This window comes from Nyctereutes procyonoides, unplaced genomic scaffold (genome assembly GCF_905146905.1).
Source record: "Nyctereutes procyonoides isolate TBG_1078 unplaced genomic scaffold, NYPRO_anot_genome, whole genome shotgun sequence".
NCBI classification, from domain to species: Eukaryota; Metazoa; Chordata; class Mammalia; order Carnivora; family Canidae; genus Nyctereutes; species Nyctereutes procyonoides.
Window position 1 is genome coordinate 25,934,844 of NW_026575052.1, and position 20,076 is coordinate 25,954,919.

Consider the following 20,076-nt stretch of genomic DNA (forward strand, 5'->3'; position numbering starts at 1 on the left):
TTTTTTTAATGGAATCAAGATTAACATTTAAATCAGCAGACTCTGGGTAAAGCAGACTGCCCTCTATAATGTGGGTAGGTCTCATCCAATCAGTTGAAGGTCTTAATAGAAAAAAACACTGACATACCCCAAGGAAGGATTCTGCGACCAGACTGTCTCTGGACTCAAGTTTCAACATCATCTCTTCCCTGGAAGATGCCTAACCTGCAAATTTTGGACTTACCAGGCTCCACAGCTGCATAAACCAATTCCTTAAAATAAACCAATCAATCTTTCTCTAAGTACATATATACACATACACATACTACACTCAATTTCAGTCTCTCATAAAAACAAAGGAGTATCTCTGTGATCCTGAAATAGTCAAAGACTTCTCAGAACAACACAAAGATCACTATTAAAGAAAAAAAAGTGAACAGCTAGACTTCCACAAAATCAAAAACTTTTGCTCATCAAAAGATGCCTACTTATTGGAATGAGCCACATACTAGGAGAAGATATTTGTTATATACATTATTTGTTATGTATATTGTAAATATTATTTTACATATACATATATAAATAAGAGTTTATACCCCATATATTCATTTTTTAAATTTATTTATTATAGAGAGAGCTAGCACAAGCAGGAGGAGAGGCAGAGAGAGAGAATCTCAAGCAGACTCCACATTGAGTGCAGAGCCCAATGTGGGGCTCAATCTCATGACAATGAGGTCATAACCTGAGCCAAAATCAGGAGTCAGATGCTTAACTGACTGAGCCACCCATGGGCGCCTGTACCCAGTATATTCAAAGAAAATCTACAAATCAATAATACATAAGAACTACTAATAAAAAACAGGCAAAAGACCTAGTCACTTCACAAAAGAAGGCACATAAGTGGAAACTAAGCACAAGAAAAGGTGTTTTACATCACTGGTCATGAGGGAAATGCAAAATGAAGCTACAATGAGATACCACTTCATACCTTAAAATGGCTAAAATTGAAAAGACTGGCATTACCAATTGTTGACAGAGTATGGAGCCACTGGAACTCTCATACATTATGGGTGAGAGGTATGAAATGGTATAACCATTCCTAAGTATACCCAAGATCAATTAAATCATATGCCCACAAAAAGACTAGTACAAAAATATTTATAGCAATTTTATTAATTTCTCCAAACTGGAAATAACCCAATATGTCTATCCCACAGGTCTATGATCAGAAGAATAGATAAACAAATTGTGGCATAATCACACAATGGAATACTACTCAGCAACAAAGAAGAACTGCTGCTCTATGTAACAACATGGATGGCTCTCACAGACATGCTCAGTGGAAGAAGCCAAATACCAAGGATTGCATTCTGGAGGATTCCATTTGTATGAAGTTCAAGAACAGGGAAAGCTAAGCTAAGGTGATAAAAATCGGAACAGTGTCTAGGAGATATAGGAAATGATTGGAATGGGGCACAACAAATTTTTCTGAACTGATGGAAATACTCTATATTTTTATAGGGCATGTCATTTGCAGGGATGAAAACTCACTGAAAAGTACCTGTAAGGCTTATGCATTTCACTGTAAGTACATTTTATCTCAATTAAAGAATACCAAGGGAAAAAAAGAAGTAACTGCATTTCTGGGAACTTATCCTTAGGAAATAATCAGAGAAACTGGCAAAGATATATGCTTATCAAAGTATCAACTATAATATAAAAACTATGGAAACAACATAAATATGCAACAATATGGAACTGATTAAGCAAAACAGGATACAGTAACAATAAAAAAATATAGAACCAGTAAGAATGATGCATGGATATACAGTAATTTCATATAAAGATGTTCACAATATGGTACTGAACAAAAAAAGCTGCATATAAGGGCCAGGGAGTGGAAACAACACATATGTCCATTAACTGATGAGTGGAAAAAGAAAATATGGTATGTCTATACAATGGAAAATTCTTCAGCCAAAAAAAAAAAAAATGAAGTGCTGATATATGCTACAACATGGATCAACCTTGAAAATATTATTCTAAGAAAAAGAAACCAGTCAAAAGATCATATATTCTATGACTTTGTTTATGTAAAATGTCCAGAGTAAGCAAATCTACAGAGACAGAAAGTATCAGTGGTTGCAAGTAAGACAGGTTGGGGGAGAATGTGGATTGACTACTAAGGGGGACTAGGTTTCTTTTAGGGATAATAAAAATATTCTAAAATTGATTGTGGTGAGAGGCACCTGGGCGGGTTCAGTCAGTTGAGTGTCCGACTCTTGATTTAGGTTCACATCATGAAATCAAGTCTTGCCTTGGGCTCCAGACTCAGTGCAGAATCTGCTTGTCCCTCTCCCTCTGCTGCTCCTCTTCCTCTCTCTCTCTCTCTCTCAAATAAATAAATAAATCTTTTTTAAAAATTAAAAAAAAACTGATTGTTGTATAGCTACAAAAGTCCCTGAATAAACTAAAACTAGATTGTATCCTTTAAATGGGTGAATTGTATGATACGTGAATTATATCTTAATATATGTTAATATATTATAGTAATATAAGTTGTAGGGAAAAAAGGCTACATGTATATAATATGATCCCATTTTGTAAAAAACTTTCACTTAGTAAAAATCAATTTGAGAGTTGTGTTATTTCTCGGGGTGCCTGGGTGGCTCAGTCAGTTGGGCATCTGCCTTTGGCTCAGGTCATGATCCCAGGGTCCTGGGATCAAGCCCCACATTGGGCTCCCTGCTCAGTGGGGAGCCTGTATCTCCCTTTCCCTCTGCCTGCTGCTCCCTCTGCTTGTGTTGTCAAATAAATAAATAAATAAAATCTTTAAAAAAAAGTTATTTCTAGATGGAGAAAATTTTTTTTAAGATTTTCTTTATTTATTTATGAGAGACAGAGAGAGAGAGCGAGAGAGCGAGAGAGCGAGAGAGAGAGAGAGAGAGAGAGAGGCAGAGACACAGGCAGAGGGAGAAGTAGGCTCCATGCAGGGAGCCCAACGTGGGACTTGATCCTGAGTCTCTAGGATCACGCCCTGGGCCCAAGGCGTCGCTAAACCGCTGAGCCACCCAGGCTGCCCTAGATGGAGAAATTATGAGTATTTTTTTCTGTTTTTGCTTCCCTATCTTTTTCATAATGAGTTTGAATAAGGTAAAAAGAAAGCTGCAGTAGCCTATAGACAGCAGAGCACAGTAATTGCTTCTCCTATAAACTACTACACTAAACTTTAATGCAAAGCTACCAGGAATCTATTTCCTGGCTCTTGGCTGAATTCTCAACAGATCTTGACAGTTAGTGGTATCAGAGTACCATGGTGTACCCCATGTACCTCATGGGAGACAAGCTGGAGTGGCACCAAGTGGTTACCAACCATGATAAAACAAGTAAGTGTCAAGCAGAATGCAGATGCAAATGGAAAAATATCTGTGTTGTTTACATTACAAGAGCCATACAATAAGCAAACCAAAATAAATGTCTGATCTCTTTCAAGCATAAAATACCAATGGACATTAGTGAGTAATGGAAATGCTACAGTTATAAAGGGGCATACTTGCCTCTCTGTAGAATAAATCTGAGTTATTGTAGACATCATAAGCCAGAAGGTTAGTCTGAGTACCCACTAAAAGAGCATCATAGCCGAGTTCAGGGTTCAGTACTCCAGCAGTCAGGCAGCTGACTGCCTGGTTAATGTTGAGAAGTGAAACATCAGATTCCAGGGGGCTCTGGAAGACCCTGGAGGCACTGAAATGCTGGCTCCGGGTATGAGGATTATGAATAAAAACCTAAAACAGAAACAGTTAGTTACATCCCCTAAAAATACCAAAAATGTTAAATTAACATATATTTTTTTAAAAGACTTGAGGTATTAACAGATATCAACACTAACAAGAGGTCACTTTAATCACCTACAAAACTTGAAACTCTTACACAGTTCTGTGTATGCTAGCTTTCAATCACTATGAATCGTGGAAATCCAGTGGTTCTTAGTCTTCTCAAGAACGAGGTAATGAACAACATGTAGTTGTTGCTCACCAGGGCAGCTTATACGCTACCCACCAGCAGAATGTCAAAGCCCTCTTACAAACTAGCCTCTTCTCGATCAACCTTTGGGAAGCGCTACCAGCTACGATGTGATTACTACATACTAAGAAGATGATGTAACATACAGTAATTAACATTTCCTTTAGCATCTGTCATCCAAGCACCTAATACATTCACTTCCCAACCCTTAAAACTGGTTGTTTTAGGGGCACCTGGCTGGCTCATTTGAAAGACCATGTGACTCTTGATCTTGGGGTTGTAAATTCAAGCCCCACGTTGGGTGTAGAGCTTACTGAAATAAATGAAACTTAAAAAAAAAAAAAACTGGTTGTTTTAAGGGTTAAAACTGATAGTTTTAAAGTCCGGTAGTTTGTAGATATGTTTTACAAACTTAAACTGACTCATGCGATCAAAGTTTTTCATGGTTTCATGGTCTATACTAGTAAGACAGAATTAAATAATTAGTCCAAAGTCAATTATTTTGCAGTTTCAACTACTGTAGACAGAATCACCGCAGACTGGTATCTTTGTGGGGTAGGAGGATGTTAGATATTAAAATGGCTTGTATGGGGATCCCTGGGTGGCTCAGTGGTTTGGCGCCTGCCTTTGGCCCAGGGCGCGATCCTGGAGTCCCGGGATCGGGTCCCCCATCGGGCTCCTGGCATGGAGCCTGCTTCTCATTCCTCCTGTGTCTCTGCCTCTCTCTCTGTCTATCATAAATAAATAAATAAATAAATAAATAAATAAATAAATAAATAAATAAATAAATAAATCTTTTTAAAAAATGAAAAAATAAAATAAGATGGCTTGTAATAAAATAAAATAAAATAAAATAAATAAAATAAAATAAAATATAAAATAAAATAATAAAATAAAATAAAATAAAATAAAATAAAATAATAAAATAAAATAAAAAAATAAAATAAAATAAAATAAAAAAATAAAATAAAATAAAATAAATAAAATAAAATAAAATAAAATAAAATAGGCTTGTGGCCCTCCAAAAGGGCACAGTACAAAAACAGACATGCAGTCTATCAATGGAATTAAAATTTCATTAGGGAAATCTTCACTATCTAAAAAAAGCTCCAAGATGACAACATGAAGAAAAAAAGGGTGGGAAGCACCGCACTAGAGACCCCTTAAGCCTCTTCCAGTTTTAAAATTCACCAATTTTAAATAAGTATTTCATCCCTTCAATAAAAATCCAAAGAGGATTAGTTTTAAGTTATTACCTGCCTGTTCAACAACAAATAATTTTCAAAGGAATTGATTAGAAATATACAGAAAAGGTACATAGCTATGGAATATCGTGTTAACAGCCTCATTTGTGCAATAGTTTAACAACATGCTTTCTAAACATTACTACATTTGATTCTCACAACAAGCCCTGGTTTACAGATGAGGTGAGAAGGGTCAAGGCCCTTTCCAGGTCTGGTGACTAATGAGTGACAGGGCTAAGCCCTGATGCCTGGTGTCTGGTTCCAGACCCTATACTCTAGCCACCGTGCCTTACTTCCTTTTATTAACTGTTCAGAACAAAAGAATTCTTTCGGAGTCTTCCGGTAATTAGGCTGAAGGAGAACAGGAGTGGAAATCACTTATGGACTTCATATTCGCTGCTATTGGAACAGAAAAAGTTTGGGGTTTGAGACCCAGAGCAGCAAGACTCCCAGGAGCAGACTTCTCCCTCTTTCCCTTTATGCTGTTCTCTGAGTCTCCAGGAGACCTACCTGTCCCTCAGCATGGAAAAAACCAAGTTCAGTCACGCAACAAATGGATCACTCCCCATGCCTTCAGCCGAAGGGACTGGCTATAGTTCACACAACATTTGTTCTAGCTGCTAACAATAGAATTTCAACCGGTCCCCTCAAGCCCATGATGAGAGGAAAAATGTCGTCAGAGGAAATCAGTAACATTCATCATGCAAGAAATATCCTTGCTCAAAACAAATAAAATCCTTGCTCAGGCTCAGAGACCAGATGCCAGTAAGTCAAGGTTCACGTTCTCAACAGAATCCCACTTAAAATGACAAAATCCTATTTCTAGAGACCTGGGCTCCAATGGTCAAAGAGGGCTTTAGCCTTACCTGGAGTATTTAATTATTATTATTTTGTTGTTAATTATCTTTAAAGGAGAATATATTCCTGTATTACCTGGATCATAGAATATTACCATTTTTAAAGTCTCAATATAAAATATCAGGTTACAACTTACCAGATTTGTTTAAAGTTCTAAACAAAAATACAATTACAGGTCACAGGACTTTCTCTCTATATCACTTTTCCAACTCCAGAAACAGACCTAGACTCAGTGTCCCTCCTTCCATTCTGGATCATGTTCTCATTCAAGGGCTTCCACAGAAACCTCTGCCCAATCTTCCTGCTTCTCCTACACTCACCTCCCTGCATCTCTGCTGCAGTACCAGCAAGTTACCCTTTATCTAAAACATCAGTCAAACCGCATCACTGGAAAACATTTTTTTTTTGACAATGGTCTTTATATGGCTTACAGGCCCTATATGATCTGGCCCCTGGCTACCTCACTGCTTCCTTCATTCCATTCCAGCCCCAGCAGCTCATGTTCCTGAAACACACCAAGCATATTTCCACCTCAAGGCCTTTGCACTTGCTGATCCCTCTGCCCGGAGAGCACCTACCCCACATAACTGGAGGGCTTGTGTCCTCCTTTTCCTCAAATCTCTGATCTACAGTTATCTTATCAGAGGCCTATGGATCACCCTATCTAAAATAGCCATCTCCCATCATTTTCATCCCCTTACTATTTTTCCCCCTAGGGAGACATTATCCATGTGTTATTTATATGTATTTACAAATATACTTTAATATATATTAAAATTATACACACGCACACATCTATTTTTCTCCCCCCTTGGGTCTGGCTCCCCTTCTCAAATGTTAACTCCAAATGGGTGAGACTTGTCTCAGCCTTGCAACTACAAAGCTAAGAACAGTGCTCAGTAGTAGCAAGCCCTTAACAAGTAAGGTGTGGAGCCAATATCCACAGGACATTTTCAGCCCATTTTTTTTTAGCTGTTATGCACCCACAGAACCAATATGATTTTTTTTGTCATCTGCAGTACCTCTTGACAATAACCAATATTATTTTATACCAGGCCCTGTGCTATGGGGCTCTACTCATTACTTTCTACTTATGTATCCCAAGGCATATCATCTAACATACAGCATGGGTAGAAGTATCTTGAAAACTATAAAACATTCTATAAACACTAGCTTATTAAACCCACCCTGAGTCAAGAACAGGTACTTTACCTTCATTTCCACCACCTTCTAGGTGAACCACCTCAAGTATTACCCTGAACCTACCTCTCTGAACTGTTATTCTAGTCAGTAGAATGGGAGTAACAAAAAAATAACAACTAACAACTAGTGACTTATATGCTTCCATTTCCCATATGCCAAGCCCTTTATATTAATTTACTTAGTTCTCATAAAAACCCAATGTGACAGATACTATTATTAAGTACTTTGCCCAAGGTCATGAAATTAGTAGGTACTGGAGCCAGGATCACCACACTTGTGCTATGCTGCTGCCCTGGGCACTGTAGCAAGGATGCTGAGATAATTCGTGTAATGAAGCTTTGTACCTGTCAAAAGTTATTACACTTGGTGTCACGGTATTCCATGTATCTTGGTGATGCTTCCATCAGCACACAATGCCTAGATATGCCTTGTCTGCTGGATTATAAGATTTGTCAAAGCAGGGATTTCAGCATTATCTCTGAATCCCCAACATCTAGCACAAAGGAGTATTCAGCAAGTCTCCTGAATGTTAAATGACCATGTCTTTTTCATCTCTGTGATTCCTACACCTTGCCCAGCACCTGGCACATAGTAAGCACCTAACAGGTACTTAGTGTATAAATCATAGGAAAAGACGTAAATGTACATGGATAAACATCAAATGAAATCTGAATCATTTAATATAAGGGTTTTTGCATTTTCCTCCCCCCCCCTTTTTTATTCCTCGAGAGGCAATATGAAATAGTGGAAGGAGCTCCAGAGTGACAGGCAGAGACCCCGGGCTCAAACCTAGGGCTCGCTACCCCTCCTAAACCTGACCAAGCCCCTTCCCTCCTGGGACGTTTCTTCCCTGAGCTCCCTATTGCACAGGAGCTCCAACGCTGTCCAGGTGCCTGAAGACAAGTAAAGTCAACTGCTCGGAAAGGCCCTTCAGACGAGACCCCAATATTCCTCGTTCCTCTGCGCGGGACGGAGAACTACAGACGAACTACCGGTTGCCCGGCAACCGCGGCTGGGGGGCGGGGCCGGGCCGGGAGGGGGCGGGGCCGGGCCGGGAGGGGGCGGGGCCGGGCCGGGAGGGGGCGGGGCGACACGGCGCGGCGCGGGGGTGGGGCGCGGCCCGCGGAGATGCCGGGGACCGGAGGGCCCCGGGCGGCCCCGGGCGGCCCCGGGCTCCGTGCGGCGGGAGCGGTTACCTTGCCCGCTTGGGTGGCGGCTGCCAGGCACGGGTGAGTCCCGTCGTAGCGCCCTATGGCCACCATGCGGGGGCTGATTTTGTGGCGCAGTTTCAGGGTGAACACAGGCAGCAGCATGACGGCGGCGGCTCAGGGCAGGAGGGTGCGGGCTCCGGGGCCAGAGCACCGGCCTCCAGCGGCTTCAGGCGCGGAGCGACCGGCGCGGAAGGGAGGAGGCCGGCCCCCTGCTCTCCGCCCCCCGCCCCCCGCGGCCGCCTCCCCCGCTCTCCGCCCCCCCCGCTCTCCGCCCCCCCCCCCCCCGCTCTCCGTCCCCCGCGCCCGCCTCCCCCGCTCTCCGCGGCCGCCTCCCCCGCTCTCCGCCCCCCGCTCTCCGCGCCCCCGGCTCTCCGCGGCCGCCCCCCCCCCCCGCTCTCCGCGCCCCCGGCTCTCCGCGGCCGCCTCCCCCGCTCTCCGCGGCCGCCGCGCCCGTCCTCCCGCCGCGCAGGCTCCGCCCCCCCGTGCGCGGCTGCGTGGTCGTCCCGGCGCCGGCCGAGCCCGGAGGCGCCTCCCTCCCTCCGGCGGGGACCCGGCCGCGTCGGGTTCCGCTGCGCGAACGCGTGGGAGCGGGGTGCTCGGGGCCTCCTGCCGCCCCCCAAGCTGCGCCCCTGCTGCTGGTTGAGGAACCGAGTCGCGAATGCCCGCCGGGCCTTCCGATTTAGCTGTTAGTCGGGGCAAACCACGGTGGGTCCCTGCGCTGAGTACCCCGATTCTTTCCGAATAAATAAATAAAAATCAGGCTTTAGACTTTCATGTTTAAAGAATCCAGAGTCCCCTTGTACAATTCCCTACATATTTTTACGTGAGAATATACAAAATGGGAAAGTCACAAAACGTCTCACGTTCATTCAAACATGCAGTGTCAGGCGCTGTCGTAGACAGTGGAGTATAGCAGTAGACACACTAGTTCACTGCTCCCCTGGAGCTCTGCTGCTGCCCACTTACTAGTCAGGAGAGACTGGCACTGAACCAGAAACACTTGCAGTAGGTCATTTGGTGATGAGAACTATAAAGCAGGGAGGAGGGGTAGAGAGTTGGAGGGAGTGCAGTACTACGTAGGGAAGAGACCTCACTGACAAGTGACGTTAGGTAAGGACTTGAAAGTGAGGGAGCCAGCCTTGAGGAAGAGTAATTTGAGCAGGTGCAAAGGTCCTGAGCACTCCCTCTGGCTGCCTTCCGGAAACAGGCATTCAGAAGTGAGGGATGAGGTGAAGTAGGAACCAACACAGGTGACTGGGAAGGAGCAGCCACTGAGGAAGTAGGACAAGGACCATAGTGCTCTGGAAGCCAAGTGGAGACAAAGAGAAGGAAAATAACTGTGTCAGATGCTATAGGTAGATCTTGAAAGATGAGTTCTAGGATATTCTTATTACTTGGATTATGTAATCACAGCTATACAAATGAGCATCTTTTTTTTAAGATTTTATTTATTTGAGAGAAAGAGAGCATGAGCAGGGTGAGAGGCAGAGGGAGAAGCAGGCTCTCTGCTGAGTAAGGAACCTGACATGGGGTTCAGTTCCAGGACTCTGGGATCATGACCTGAGCCAAAGGCAGATGCCTAACTGACTAAGCCAACCAGGCACCCTGAGGATCTTTCTTAAAGCCTACTGCTGTGTCTGTGACTGGGCGTAACCTCCTTTGGAGATCATGTCAAAAGACCAAGTTTGAGGGCCGTGATGGAGTGTAAGGCCTGAGACAATGGCCCTCTTTACCCCCTCTGATGGGTCTTGCCTCCGAATTCCCCCAGCCCCTTTCTGCCCCACCACATCCTCTGTCACCCATTGAGACCCCACAGTTCATAGCAGTTCCCTGACCAGCCTCATAGTAGAACTTGCTCTGGATTTGTCCCCCTGCCTTCCTCCATCAGAACTTAATTTGTTTTATGAAGTATCCTTCCCCTCCACCCCAGACTCTACTTCCACAGAGTTGTCAGCAAACTGAATCCACTCCCCTTTGCTAATAGCTGATCTCAGCTCAATAGGCCACCTTTCTCAGGAACAGCTTGAAAGGAATGAATATCTAATAGAGATCATTTTGGGCGGTCAGTTTTCGGACAATCTCCATATGCCAAGCAGTATTCAAGGGTCCACGAAAACAGAGGTGAACAAGAAAGATATAATTGGTGCCCCTATGGAGTTTTTACAACCTAGAGGAGGTAAGGAGCAACAGACATTACACACGAAAGCAAATAAGATCAATTTTATCTGGTCATAAGACTGATGTGCTGGATGGGGCTCAGAGAAAGGCTCTCAGAAGAAATTTGCCTAAGATCTTTATGACAAGAAAGCAGCAGGCATTAGAAGATGTGGGGGGAGGGCTTTCCAGGCAGGGGTAGTAATAATAAAGGAAAAGGCCCAGGTTGGACATGTTTGAAGATCAGAAAGAAGACAAGGTGGCTGGAACCTAGTGAGTGAGAAAGAAGTCACCTCACCTTGGGCTATGAGCCACACCAAGGAGCTTGGATTTTACTCTTTAGCAGGCAGACAAGTCCATGGCCTACTGGATTTCCTTGTAAGGCTGGCCTTGGCCTCCATCCACCAGCAGAGCTTCATTCACTTTATGTGCTGTGTTGGTGGCCTCTGCCTTTATAGTTTCTCTTCCTAACAGGACATTACAATTAGTAGCAACAGCAGCAGAATCACTAACATTTCATTTTCTTCATGCCATCATTTCTAAGTACTTCATGTGAATCAGTTCACCTAATCCTATAATAACCCTATCGGGCAGGTACTATTGTTAGCCCATTTTACAGATGGCAAAGCTTTTCCACTGTCACCTCGTCCCTTCACGACTCTTTGCTGGCTCCCCAATTTGAACTAAAGAGAGTCCAAGCACTTTGACAGCTTCTGGAAATCAACTTCTAAACACCATTGGCCTCTGCAAGCCTCCTCTTCTGTCACATCTGGCCTCAAACTCGATCCCTTCGTGGATGCTATCTCTTCCTTCCTTGCCTTTGCTCACATTGGCCCTCTGCCTAGAATGTCCTTTCCTCCCTTCATAACAGGTTGGACATCACCACTCCAGTTGGTCATGTCTGCTACCACATTTAAGAGGTAGCCACCCTTTCATGGGTCCCCTGGAAATCACATCATTTGCCATATTGGGGCTGTTTGAGTCTTTGGATCACAATCCTTTTTTTTTTTTAATTAATTTATTTTTTGGGGGGGGATCACAATCCTAGTTAGGATCAGCAAGGATCTCCAGAAGGTTAGATAATCCCCATCCTCTTTGACAAACACTGATCAGAGCAAGGGACTTGGGGAGGCTCTCCTCTAAGGAGAAAGGAACAACAGCTAGAAGGGGCTGGCCCAGAGATGACTCTCCCTCTACCAACAGTCCGCAAGTCTTCTCTACCTCTCATGACCCCCCAGGAATCACTGGTTCTTCAGAGGGAACATCTGTCATCTTCACATCAGTGAAACCTGGGGCTTCTGAGGACCCAGGACTGTGGGAAGTTGCTGATGGGCTCTAGACTGGCAGCACTACATAGTGGGTGAGCCCATAAGTCTCAAAGTTTGAAGACCCGAGTTCCAGATTCCTCTTCCATCAGTCACTCCCTGAGAATCAGGCCCATCATTTAATCCTAACGCTCATATTTATTGAGAGCCTTCTCTCTGCCAGGCACTTGACACACACTCACTTAACCCTCACAGCCACCCTCTGAGGCAGATTCTATCATCATCCCCATTTTTGTAAGAGAATGGAAACTGAGTCACAGGAGGTTTTATAACCCAAGGTCACATGGCTGGTAAGTGGCAGAACCAGAATGGCAAACCCAGGTGGTCTGGCTCCAGGGCTTGAGCTACTAACCACTGCACTTACTGTATTGTCTGTCTCCTGCAGTAAACTTCTTGAGTGCCAGCATCTTCTAGAAAAGAGAAATATCGGGAGTACTACTTCTGGGGAGTGTCGTGATAATTATACAAACTAATATAAGTAAAACAATGTCCTGCCTTAATAAGGGTTCCCATAAACGGTTATTATGATTATTATGGGCTTTTTATATTAAGCCTGCCTTTGACTTGTTAGGGTTGTTACAATAAATGTGTAATAAATGTGATGTCCTTTTTTTTTTTTTTTAAGCAAGTAACATTATTTCCAGTTCCTTTCAGCCCTGGGGGAGGGGAAGCGGGGAACCCATCTAGCTAGACCAGGTGTGGTGGGAACTAGGTGAGACCTGTCTTGGAATGCTGACTTCTCTGTCCCCTCCCCCGCCCCCCAAGTCCTCACCTCGCTATGTGAAGCAGCCCCACTAGAGGGTGTGCAGGTGTAAAGAACAGAGATTCATGTACCTTGGGACTGGGGATAACAGGCCTGGAGGAAGGGTGTGCCTGGTGAGAGGGCCTCTCAGGACAGAAGGCCTCCAACTGTCGGTCATGGGGTTGCCTTCCGGAGAGTGGCCTGGGGCAGGAGGCCAACTGGAGGAGGACTTGTGACTTTTCTTTTGTGCACTGTGATGTTTGTTGTTTTCACAGCAAGCTTGTACTTTTGTATTAAACACACACACACACACACACACACACACACACACACACATGCTTTAACATAAAGTAGTGTGAGGGGCATCTGCGTGGCTTAGTCAGTTTGGCTTCTGCCTTCGGCTCAGAATATGATCTCAGGGTCCTGGGAACAAGCCCCAGATCGAGCTCCCTGTTCAGCAAGGAGTCTGCTTCTCCTTCTCTTTCTGCCTCCCATCTGCCACCCCCTGCCCCAGTTTGTTCTCTCTCTCTCTCTCTCTCTCTCTCTCTTAAATAAATAAATAAATAAATAAATAAATAAATAAATAATAAATAAATAAACAAATAAATCTTTTAAAAACTAAAAGTAGTGTGCAAGTGGAGGATGTCTATGGATTGTAGAGATGCAGATCTATAGCCCCTCCCCACCCCGTTTCCCCAGAACCTGCCTTTACAGGACCCCAGTCCAAGGGCACCTGGGTGGCTCAGTGGTTGAGCGTCTGCCTTTGGCTCAGAGCGTGATACTGGGGTCCCGGGATCGAGTGCCACATCGGGCTCCCTGCGAGGAGCCTGCTTTTTCCTCTGCCTATGTTTCTGCTCCTCTCTGTGTGTCTCTTGTGAATAAATAAATAAAATCTTTAAAATAACCTCAACATACTACATTTTAAATAATTTTCTTGTATGTAAATTATGCATCTAGGAAGTAGGTTTTTTTAAAAAAATTTAATCTAAATTTAAATTTAAAAGATTTTTAAATAGGGCAGCCCAGGTGGTTCAGCAGTTTAGTGCCGCCTTCAGTCCAGGGTGCAGTCCTGGAGACCCAGAATCGGGTCCCACATCAGGCTCTCTGCATGGAATGGAGCCTGCTTCTTCCTCTACCTGTGTCTCTGTCTCTGTCTCTGTGTGTGTGTGTGTGTGTGTGTGTGTGTGTGTCTCATGAAAAAATAAATAAAATCTTAAAAAAATATTTTTAAATCACTCCCATACATTAAATCTTTCAATGACTTCCCATTACACGTTAAATAAAACCTAAAATCCTAAGTTGGTCTACAGAGCTCTGGTGTCTGTGAACCATCCCAACACACTAAGTGTGGCCTCACCTCAGGACCTTTGCACTTATAGCTCCCTCCACCTGGGATGCACTGCCCCCAGATCTTATCAAGTCTGGCTCCTGTATGTCAGTTAGGTCTCAACTCAATACCTCTCTCCTCAGAGAGGCCTGCCCCATGCCCCAGCTCTCTTTCTCTCTTTCTTTCTCCCTCGTTCTCTCTCTGTCTCTCCCTATCTGCTCCATTTTCTTCAAAGCATTTATCTCTTTCTGAGAATATCTTATTTATTTCTTTACTAGTTTTTTGTCTGGCTGTCTATGTACAAATACAAGCTCTACAGGTGTCTTGGCCACTTCTGATAGGGAAGCCCAATAACTTGAAATTCCCCCCACCACCATCTGAAGAGAAAGAAGTAGAAATCAGGCAGGTTAAAGCAATAATATGACTTTATCCCTAGTAAGAATTAATCATGGAGAATGTGACTTCTATTTGCTAAAAAGTGAACTTCCTCATCCTGAATCAAAGAGATTTGTCCATCTCTGGAGAACCACAGGCAAAATCCTGGGTCAGGCTCCTTTCTTTTTTTCTTTTTTTCTTTTTTTTTTTTTTGAAGATTTTTATTTATTTATTCATGAGAAACACAGAGAGAGAGAGATAGAGACACAGACAGAGGGAGAAGCAGGCTCCATGCAGGGAGCCCGATGTGGGACTCGATCCCCTGACCCCAGGATCATGCCCTAAGCGAAAGGCAGATGCTCAACCGCTGAGCCACCCAGGTGTCCCAAGCTCCTTTCATCACATGTTAAGGAGTCAAGCAGGCCGGCTCTCTGGAGGAAGCTGAGATGCCAGCCCAGGAATCAGAGCCAAGCAGCAGAGGCAAAAGACACCAGGACTTCCATGTAATATTCTTGCTCTATCTACAAGAAACATCCCAGCCTAACACATCCAAGCATCCTCAACAATTCCTGGCATGTAGTGGATGCTCTTTAAATATCTGATGAATGAATGATGGCCTAATTCAAATAAATAAATATCACATTGTACATACTTGTTTGGCAGGACCTACTACAGCACCTTATATATAGTCTTTTCCACCTGGAAGGATCAGCCTCCAGATCTTGTCAAGCCTGGCTCCCACAGTCAATCAGATCTCAGCTCAATGCCCCCCACCCCACCCAGAGAAGACTCTCTCTCATTACCCTGCTTTATCTCTCCCATCCTATGGTATTGGCCTACACAACTTCTCCCCACTGAAAAATTCAAAATAGATTGTATGGTTTTGTACCAATAAGCACCATATTTTGCACCATGACACCCACAAGACCATACTTGAGATTCTGCACATGATTCTAAATATGATTCTGGGTAAGCCAGAGACTCCCCAAGAGAAGGGAAGCCATGGGGGATTGATTACCATTTGCACACAAATGAGGATCAGGACTTCATATTTTTAATACATAAACAACAATAAAGCAATGCTGTGTATCACATCTTCAGTTTTGTAAAGACCTATTCCATAAGTTATATTTAAGGACTCTTTAGGAAAGTAAGATTTGGTCTAACAGGATTCAAATATAACAATAGCCTTGCCAAAAAATTCACTCAAAAAAAAATTTCAATGAATTTTTGTTGATGTTCTTTCCAACATTCTCTGGTTTGAAGCATAAGCATCTGATTCTGAAATACCCTTCTAACTTAAGTAAATTATGATTTTTTTTTAAATCTACTAATCTACTCTCTAACCTTTTTGCTGTCGTGACTGATGGAAAACTCCTTCTGCTTTCATCTCTACCTGCCAAGCCCACAATGGTAAATGGTACAGATCGGAAGGTGTGATCAGAACTGTGCTGACAGTAACAAGCCAGCTCTGCCAAGGCAACGAGGACCGGGAGGCTTCAAATGATTTTGAATTTAGAGAAGGCCATGGCAGGATACAGTGAGCCCAGTACCCAGGGAGCAGAGGAACCAGCTCCTGACCCAGCCTGCCCCCCGGGTGCAGATCAAAGCTGATAGCTGGAGTCTGTTCCAGTTTCCAAGGAGTAAGCTGTTTATAGCCCCCTGGAGCCATACCTGGGTGTGGGCAGCATCAGACGCTGGCTGAAGCTTGACTCAGCTTTAGTAATTACCCATTTGGGTAGGAAGCCAACTGCTGGGGCATCTGCTCTGGAAGTATGAGTTTCCTACCTTGGTATAAATTCTTGTAGCTGAGAGCATGGTGCAGCTTTGCTGATCTGAGCACCATATCTTCAGGGGGCAGAGCAGGCTAAAGAAATTCCAAGTCTCATTTCTATGATCATGGCATTTCCCAGTAGGAAAGGGCAGAGAGATCACCAGCCTCAGCTTCTGAACATCCAGTCCTTGTCTGAGTACTTACTGTACCCACAACTCACATGAAGGCCAGTATCTTTAAACACAATTCTCAGAAATCTCTTATTATATAAATATGTTTATCTTATATATATACATATCTTTTATATAAACTTACATAAGTAATCTCTTACTCATGATACTCTACTGAGCCATGTAGAGCTCAGAGCCTCTGTTGAAACAGACAGATTGCCTTCATGACTCTTCCCATGTCAGCTCTTTGGGTACTTGAAGATGTATCATCATGCTTCCATGGCTTCTTTATGCTAAAAGTCCCCAGGTGTACCCTTCAAGGCTTCCTTGGGATGTGAGAGCATACTTTACCATGAGTTCTTGCTTGAGGAGACTGCAGATGTGATATTATCTTGAACCCTACCTCCCAACACACACACAGAAGTACTTCCCTTCATCTGCTGAATTCTCCAGAAACAACACCAGGAACCAAAGGTCAGGGCTATTTTTTTTTTTTTTTTTTAAGAATAGACACAAGCAAACTGCCTAAAATGCTTAGGCTGGACGGGTCCCTGCAGGACACAGAAGGCATGTTCAACTGAGATTGTGAAAACCTGAACCAAGGGACTATTTACAGAGGTATAGAAGCACTTGGGAAACCAACACAGGGCAAGGAGGCAGCAGGGGAATATGTAACCACCTGTGACAGACTGAATTGTGTCCCTCCTCCCCCCAAAAAGGATGTTAGAGTCTTAACCCCTAGAATCTCAGAATGTGACCTTATTTGGAGAGGGTCTTTGCCGAGATAATCAAGTTTAAGAGAGGTCATTATGGTATCATAATCCATACGAATGGTGGCCTTATGAAAGGGGGAAATTTAGGGCACCTGGGTGGCTCATTCGGTTAAGCGGTTAAGCATCTGTCTTCAGTTCCTGTCACAATCTTAATCTCAAGGTCCTGAGATCGAGCCTTGAGTTGGGCTCCCTGTTCAGCAGGGAATCTGCCTCCTCCTCTGCCCCCCCCCCTCTGCTCACGAGCTCTTACTCTCCCCACACCAAATAAATAAATAAAAACTTAAAAAAAAAAAGCAGGGGGGAATTTGAATATAGACTCACAAAGTGTAGATGAAGACAGAGATCAGGGCAATGACCCTGAAGCCAAGGAATACCAAAGATGGCCACCAAACCCTCAGCAGTGAGGGAAGACTGTGGAACAGATTCCCTCTCATGGCCCTCAGAAGGAACCAATCCTACAGAGACTTTAATGTAAGACCACTAGCCTCCAGGATTGTGAGAGAGTAAATTTCTGTTGTTTAAGCCACCAGTCTATGGTACATTGTTATGGCGCCCTGGGAAACTGACACACCACTCCCTACCCTTCCCCAGGGAAGGGAGCTATGTTTCAGGAGCCCAAGGAAGGGGCACCTGGCTGGAGCTGCATTCATCGAGGTGGCAGCGCAAGGAGGAAGCTGAGCAATCAAGACTCTCACCGTTCTCTCCTCCTGCCCTCCAGTCTCCTACATCACCTACGCCAGTGGAAGCCAGCAGGCAGGGGAGGTAGGAATTGCAAACCAAGAATCTACCTGGAGGGGCATGTTGTCCACACTTCTTTTATGACCTATCTTTGTGGGTTTCTTGGCAGATCTGACAGGAAGGGAGCTCAGAAAACCACATCCCAAAGAGGGGATGTGACAATGCAATCCATATAATGCAGATTCAATACTCCAATTCAACAATCTGATTCTTCAATTACTCACTCCTGCTGACTAGAGGCCTGCTGCCTGCTTCATCATTTCTGTCTTGTCCTTCCACTCATGCGCTCTAACTTCTTCAGAATGATGGCTTCTTGAAATATTTAATTTATTAATGAAGAGATAATACTTGGATAGCCGACCAAATTAAAAGATATAAAAGCATATATACAAAGATGTGAAGAAATTGGAACCTTCACGCACTGTTGGTGGGAACGCAAAATGGCGCCACCACTGTGGAAAACAGTATGAGGATGCCTCAAAAAACTAAGCAAAGGGTTACCATATGATCCAGAAATTCCACTTCTGAGGATACACCCAAGGACTGAAATCAGAGACTCAAGCAGACATTTGTACAACAGTGTTAACACAGCATTATTCACGATAGTCAGAAAGTGATAATGACCCAAGTAGCTGTCAAGACATGAATGGATAAATCAAACAGAAGAATGAACAAATCAACAAAATTCATACCAGGGAATAATATTCAGCCATAAAAAGTAATGCCTCCATGCTTCCACGTGGAGGTAACTTGAAGATATTAAAGCCAAGTGAAATAAGCCAGACACAAAAGGACAAACATTGTATGGTTCCACTTATATAAGGTATAGGAATAGGGAAATACATAGAGAGAGTAGAAGTTACCAAGGGCGGATGGGGGATGGAGGCAGAACAGAGAGTTATTGTTAAATTGGTGTAGTTTCTGTGTGGGATGAGGAGAAAGTTCTGGACATGGTGTGACAAGCAGTCAACACTGTGAATGTGCTTAATACTGCTGAATTGTTCACTTACAAATGGTTAAAAATGTAACATTTAAGTTATTTATATTTCATCACAGTACAAAATTATATATATATATATTATTTTGTTTATTCATGAGAGACACAGGCAGAGGGAGAAGCAGACTCCCTGCAGGGAGCCCAATATAAGACTGGATCCCAGGATCCCAGGATCACGCCCTGAGCTGAAGGAAGATGCTCAACCGCTGAGCCACCCACACATCCCAAAGGAATATATATTTTTAAAGAATATACAATGAAAAGGAAGTCCCCCTCCCACCCCAGTCCTTGCCATAGGATCCCCTCCGTAGAGACCCTCCTGAGACCAGTTTCCTGGATCTTCTGAAGACAGCCCGTGATCACATGAGTGGGTCCCTTCTTCCTCTGCATACCCTTCCCCCAGCTTTTATTCCCTCCACAGATAGTAGCACACTAGACGCATGGTTTTATATCTTGCTTCTTAACGATATGCTTTGGAGAGCAGCCTCGTTTTTCTGGTAAGGCCGCAGAGTGGTATTCCTGTACAAAGCCTTTCACGTAGAAAGTGTCAGGACCAACATTTGACATCAACATTTGTATTTTAATGAAATAGAATACCTTAACTCCAAAGAACAAATCAGGAATGGTAGAATTACAGAAAACCTGCCAAGTGTGTGCATTCGTGAGGACAGGGTGGGGAATATAGTCTTTCAGCTCAGCTTAACATTTATGGAGGCCACACCGGGAGAAAGGTCCTTTGCTGAATGCTGATATAATAATAGCCAACAGCTATAAAGCTCTTACCATGTGGCAGCTACTGTTCTATGCACATTAACTTATTTAATCTTTGCAACAACCTTATGATGTAGGCGCTGTTACTAATCATTCTTGTTTTACAGATCAGTACTCCCAGGCATGAAGAGGTAAGTAGCTCGCCTAGGATCCCATAGCTAATTAATGATGGACTGGGGCTGCGCCCTCAGAGTGGGGCTCTAGGGCCCTTGCTCTTGTACAGCACTGGTGCTGCCTCTCGGGCATGCACACATTTACTGAATTTCACACCGGGCCCCGGGTTTCCTACTGAGAGAGGTATAATGATGCCATACACATAAGCCCCATGCCCAATGAGTTAGCAGCCACAGCAGGGGCATAACTCACCCTAATACAAGGCAGAGAACTGATCACAGTTAAAAGAGGAACAGAT

At 43.8% G+C, this 20,076-nt stretch overlaps 1 protein-coding gene across 3 annotated transcripts in view; it reads right to left on the reverse strand.

Annotated features, from left to right (window-relative positions):
• The window catches only part of BBS2 (Bardet-Biedl syndrome 2), a 31,089-nt gene extending 22,341 nt beyond the window's left edge, over window positions 1–8,748 (reverse strand). For 2 of the 3 annotated variants that reach the window (XM_055331550.1, XM_055331552.1), the window contains exons 1-2: window positions 8,504–8,748; window positions 3,537–3,764 (exon numbers count right to left, since the gene is read on the reverse strand). In XM_055331550.1, the coding sequence (XP_055187525.1) occupies window positions 3,537–3,764; window positions 8,504–8,620 (345 nt within the window). In that variant the 5' untranslated portion in view covers window positions 8,621–8,748. Of the gene's footprint in view, window positions 1–3,536; window positions 3,765–8,503 lie in introns of those variants that run through there. The other variant, XM_055331553.1, reaches the window with a different exon arrangement.
• Between the last annotated feature and the right edge of the window lie 11,328 nt (window positions 8,749–20,076).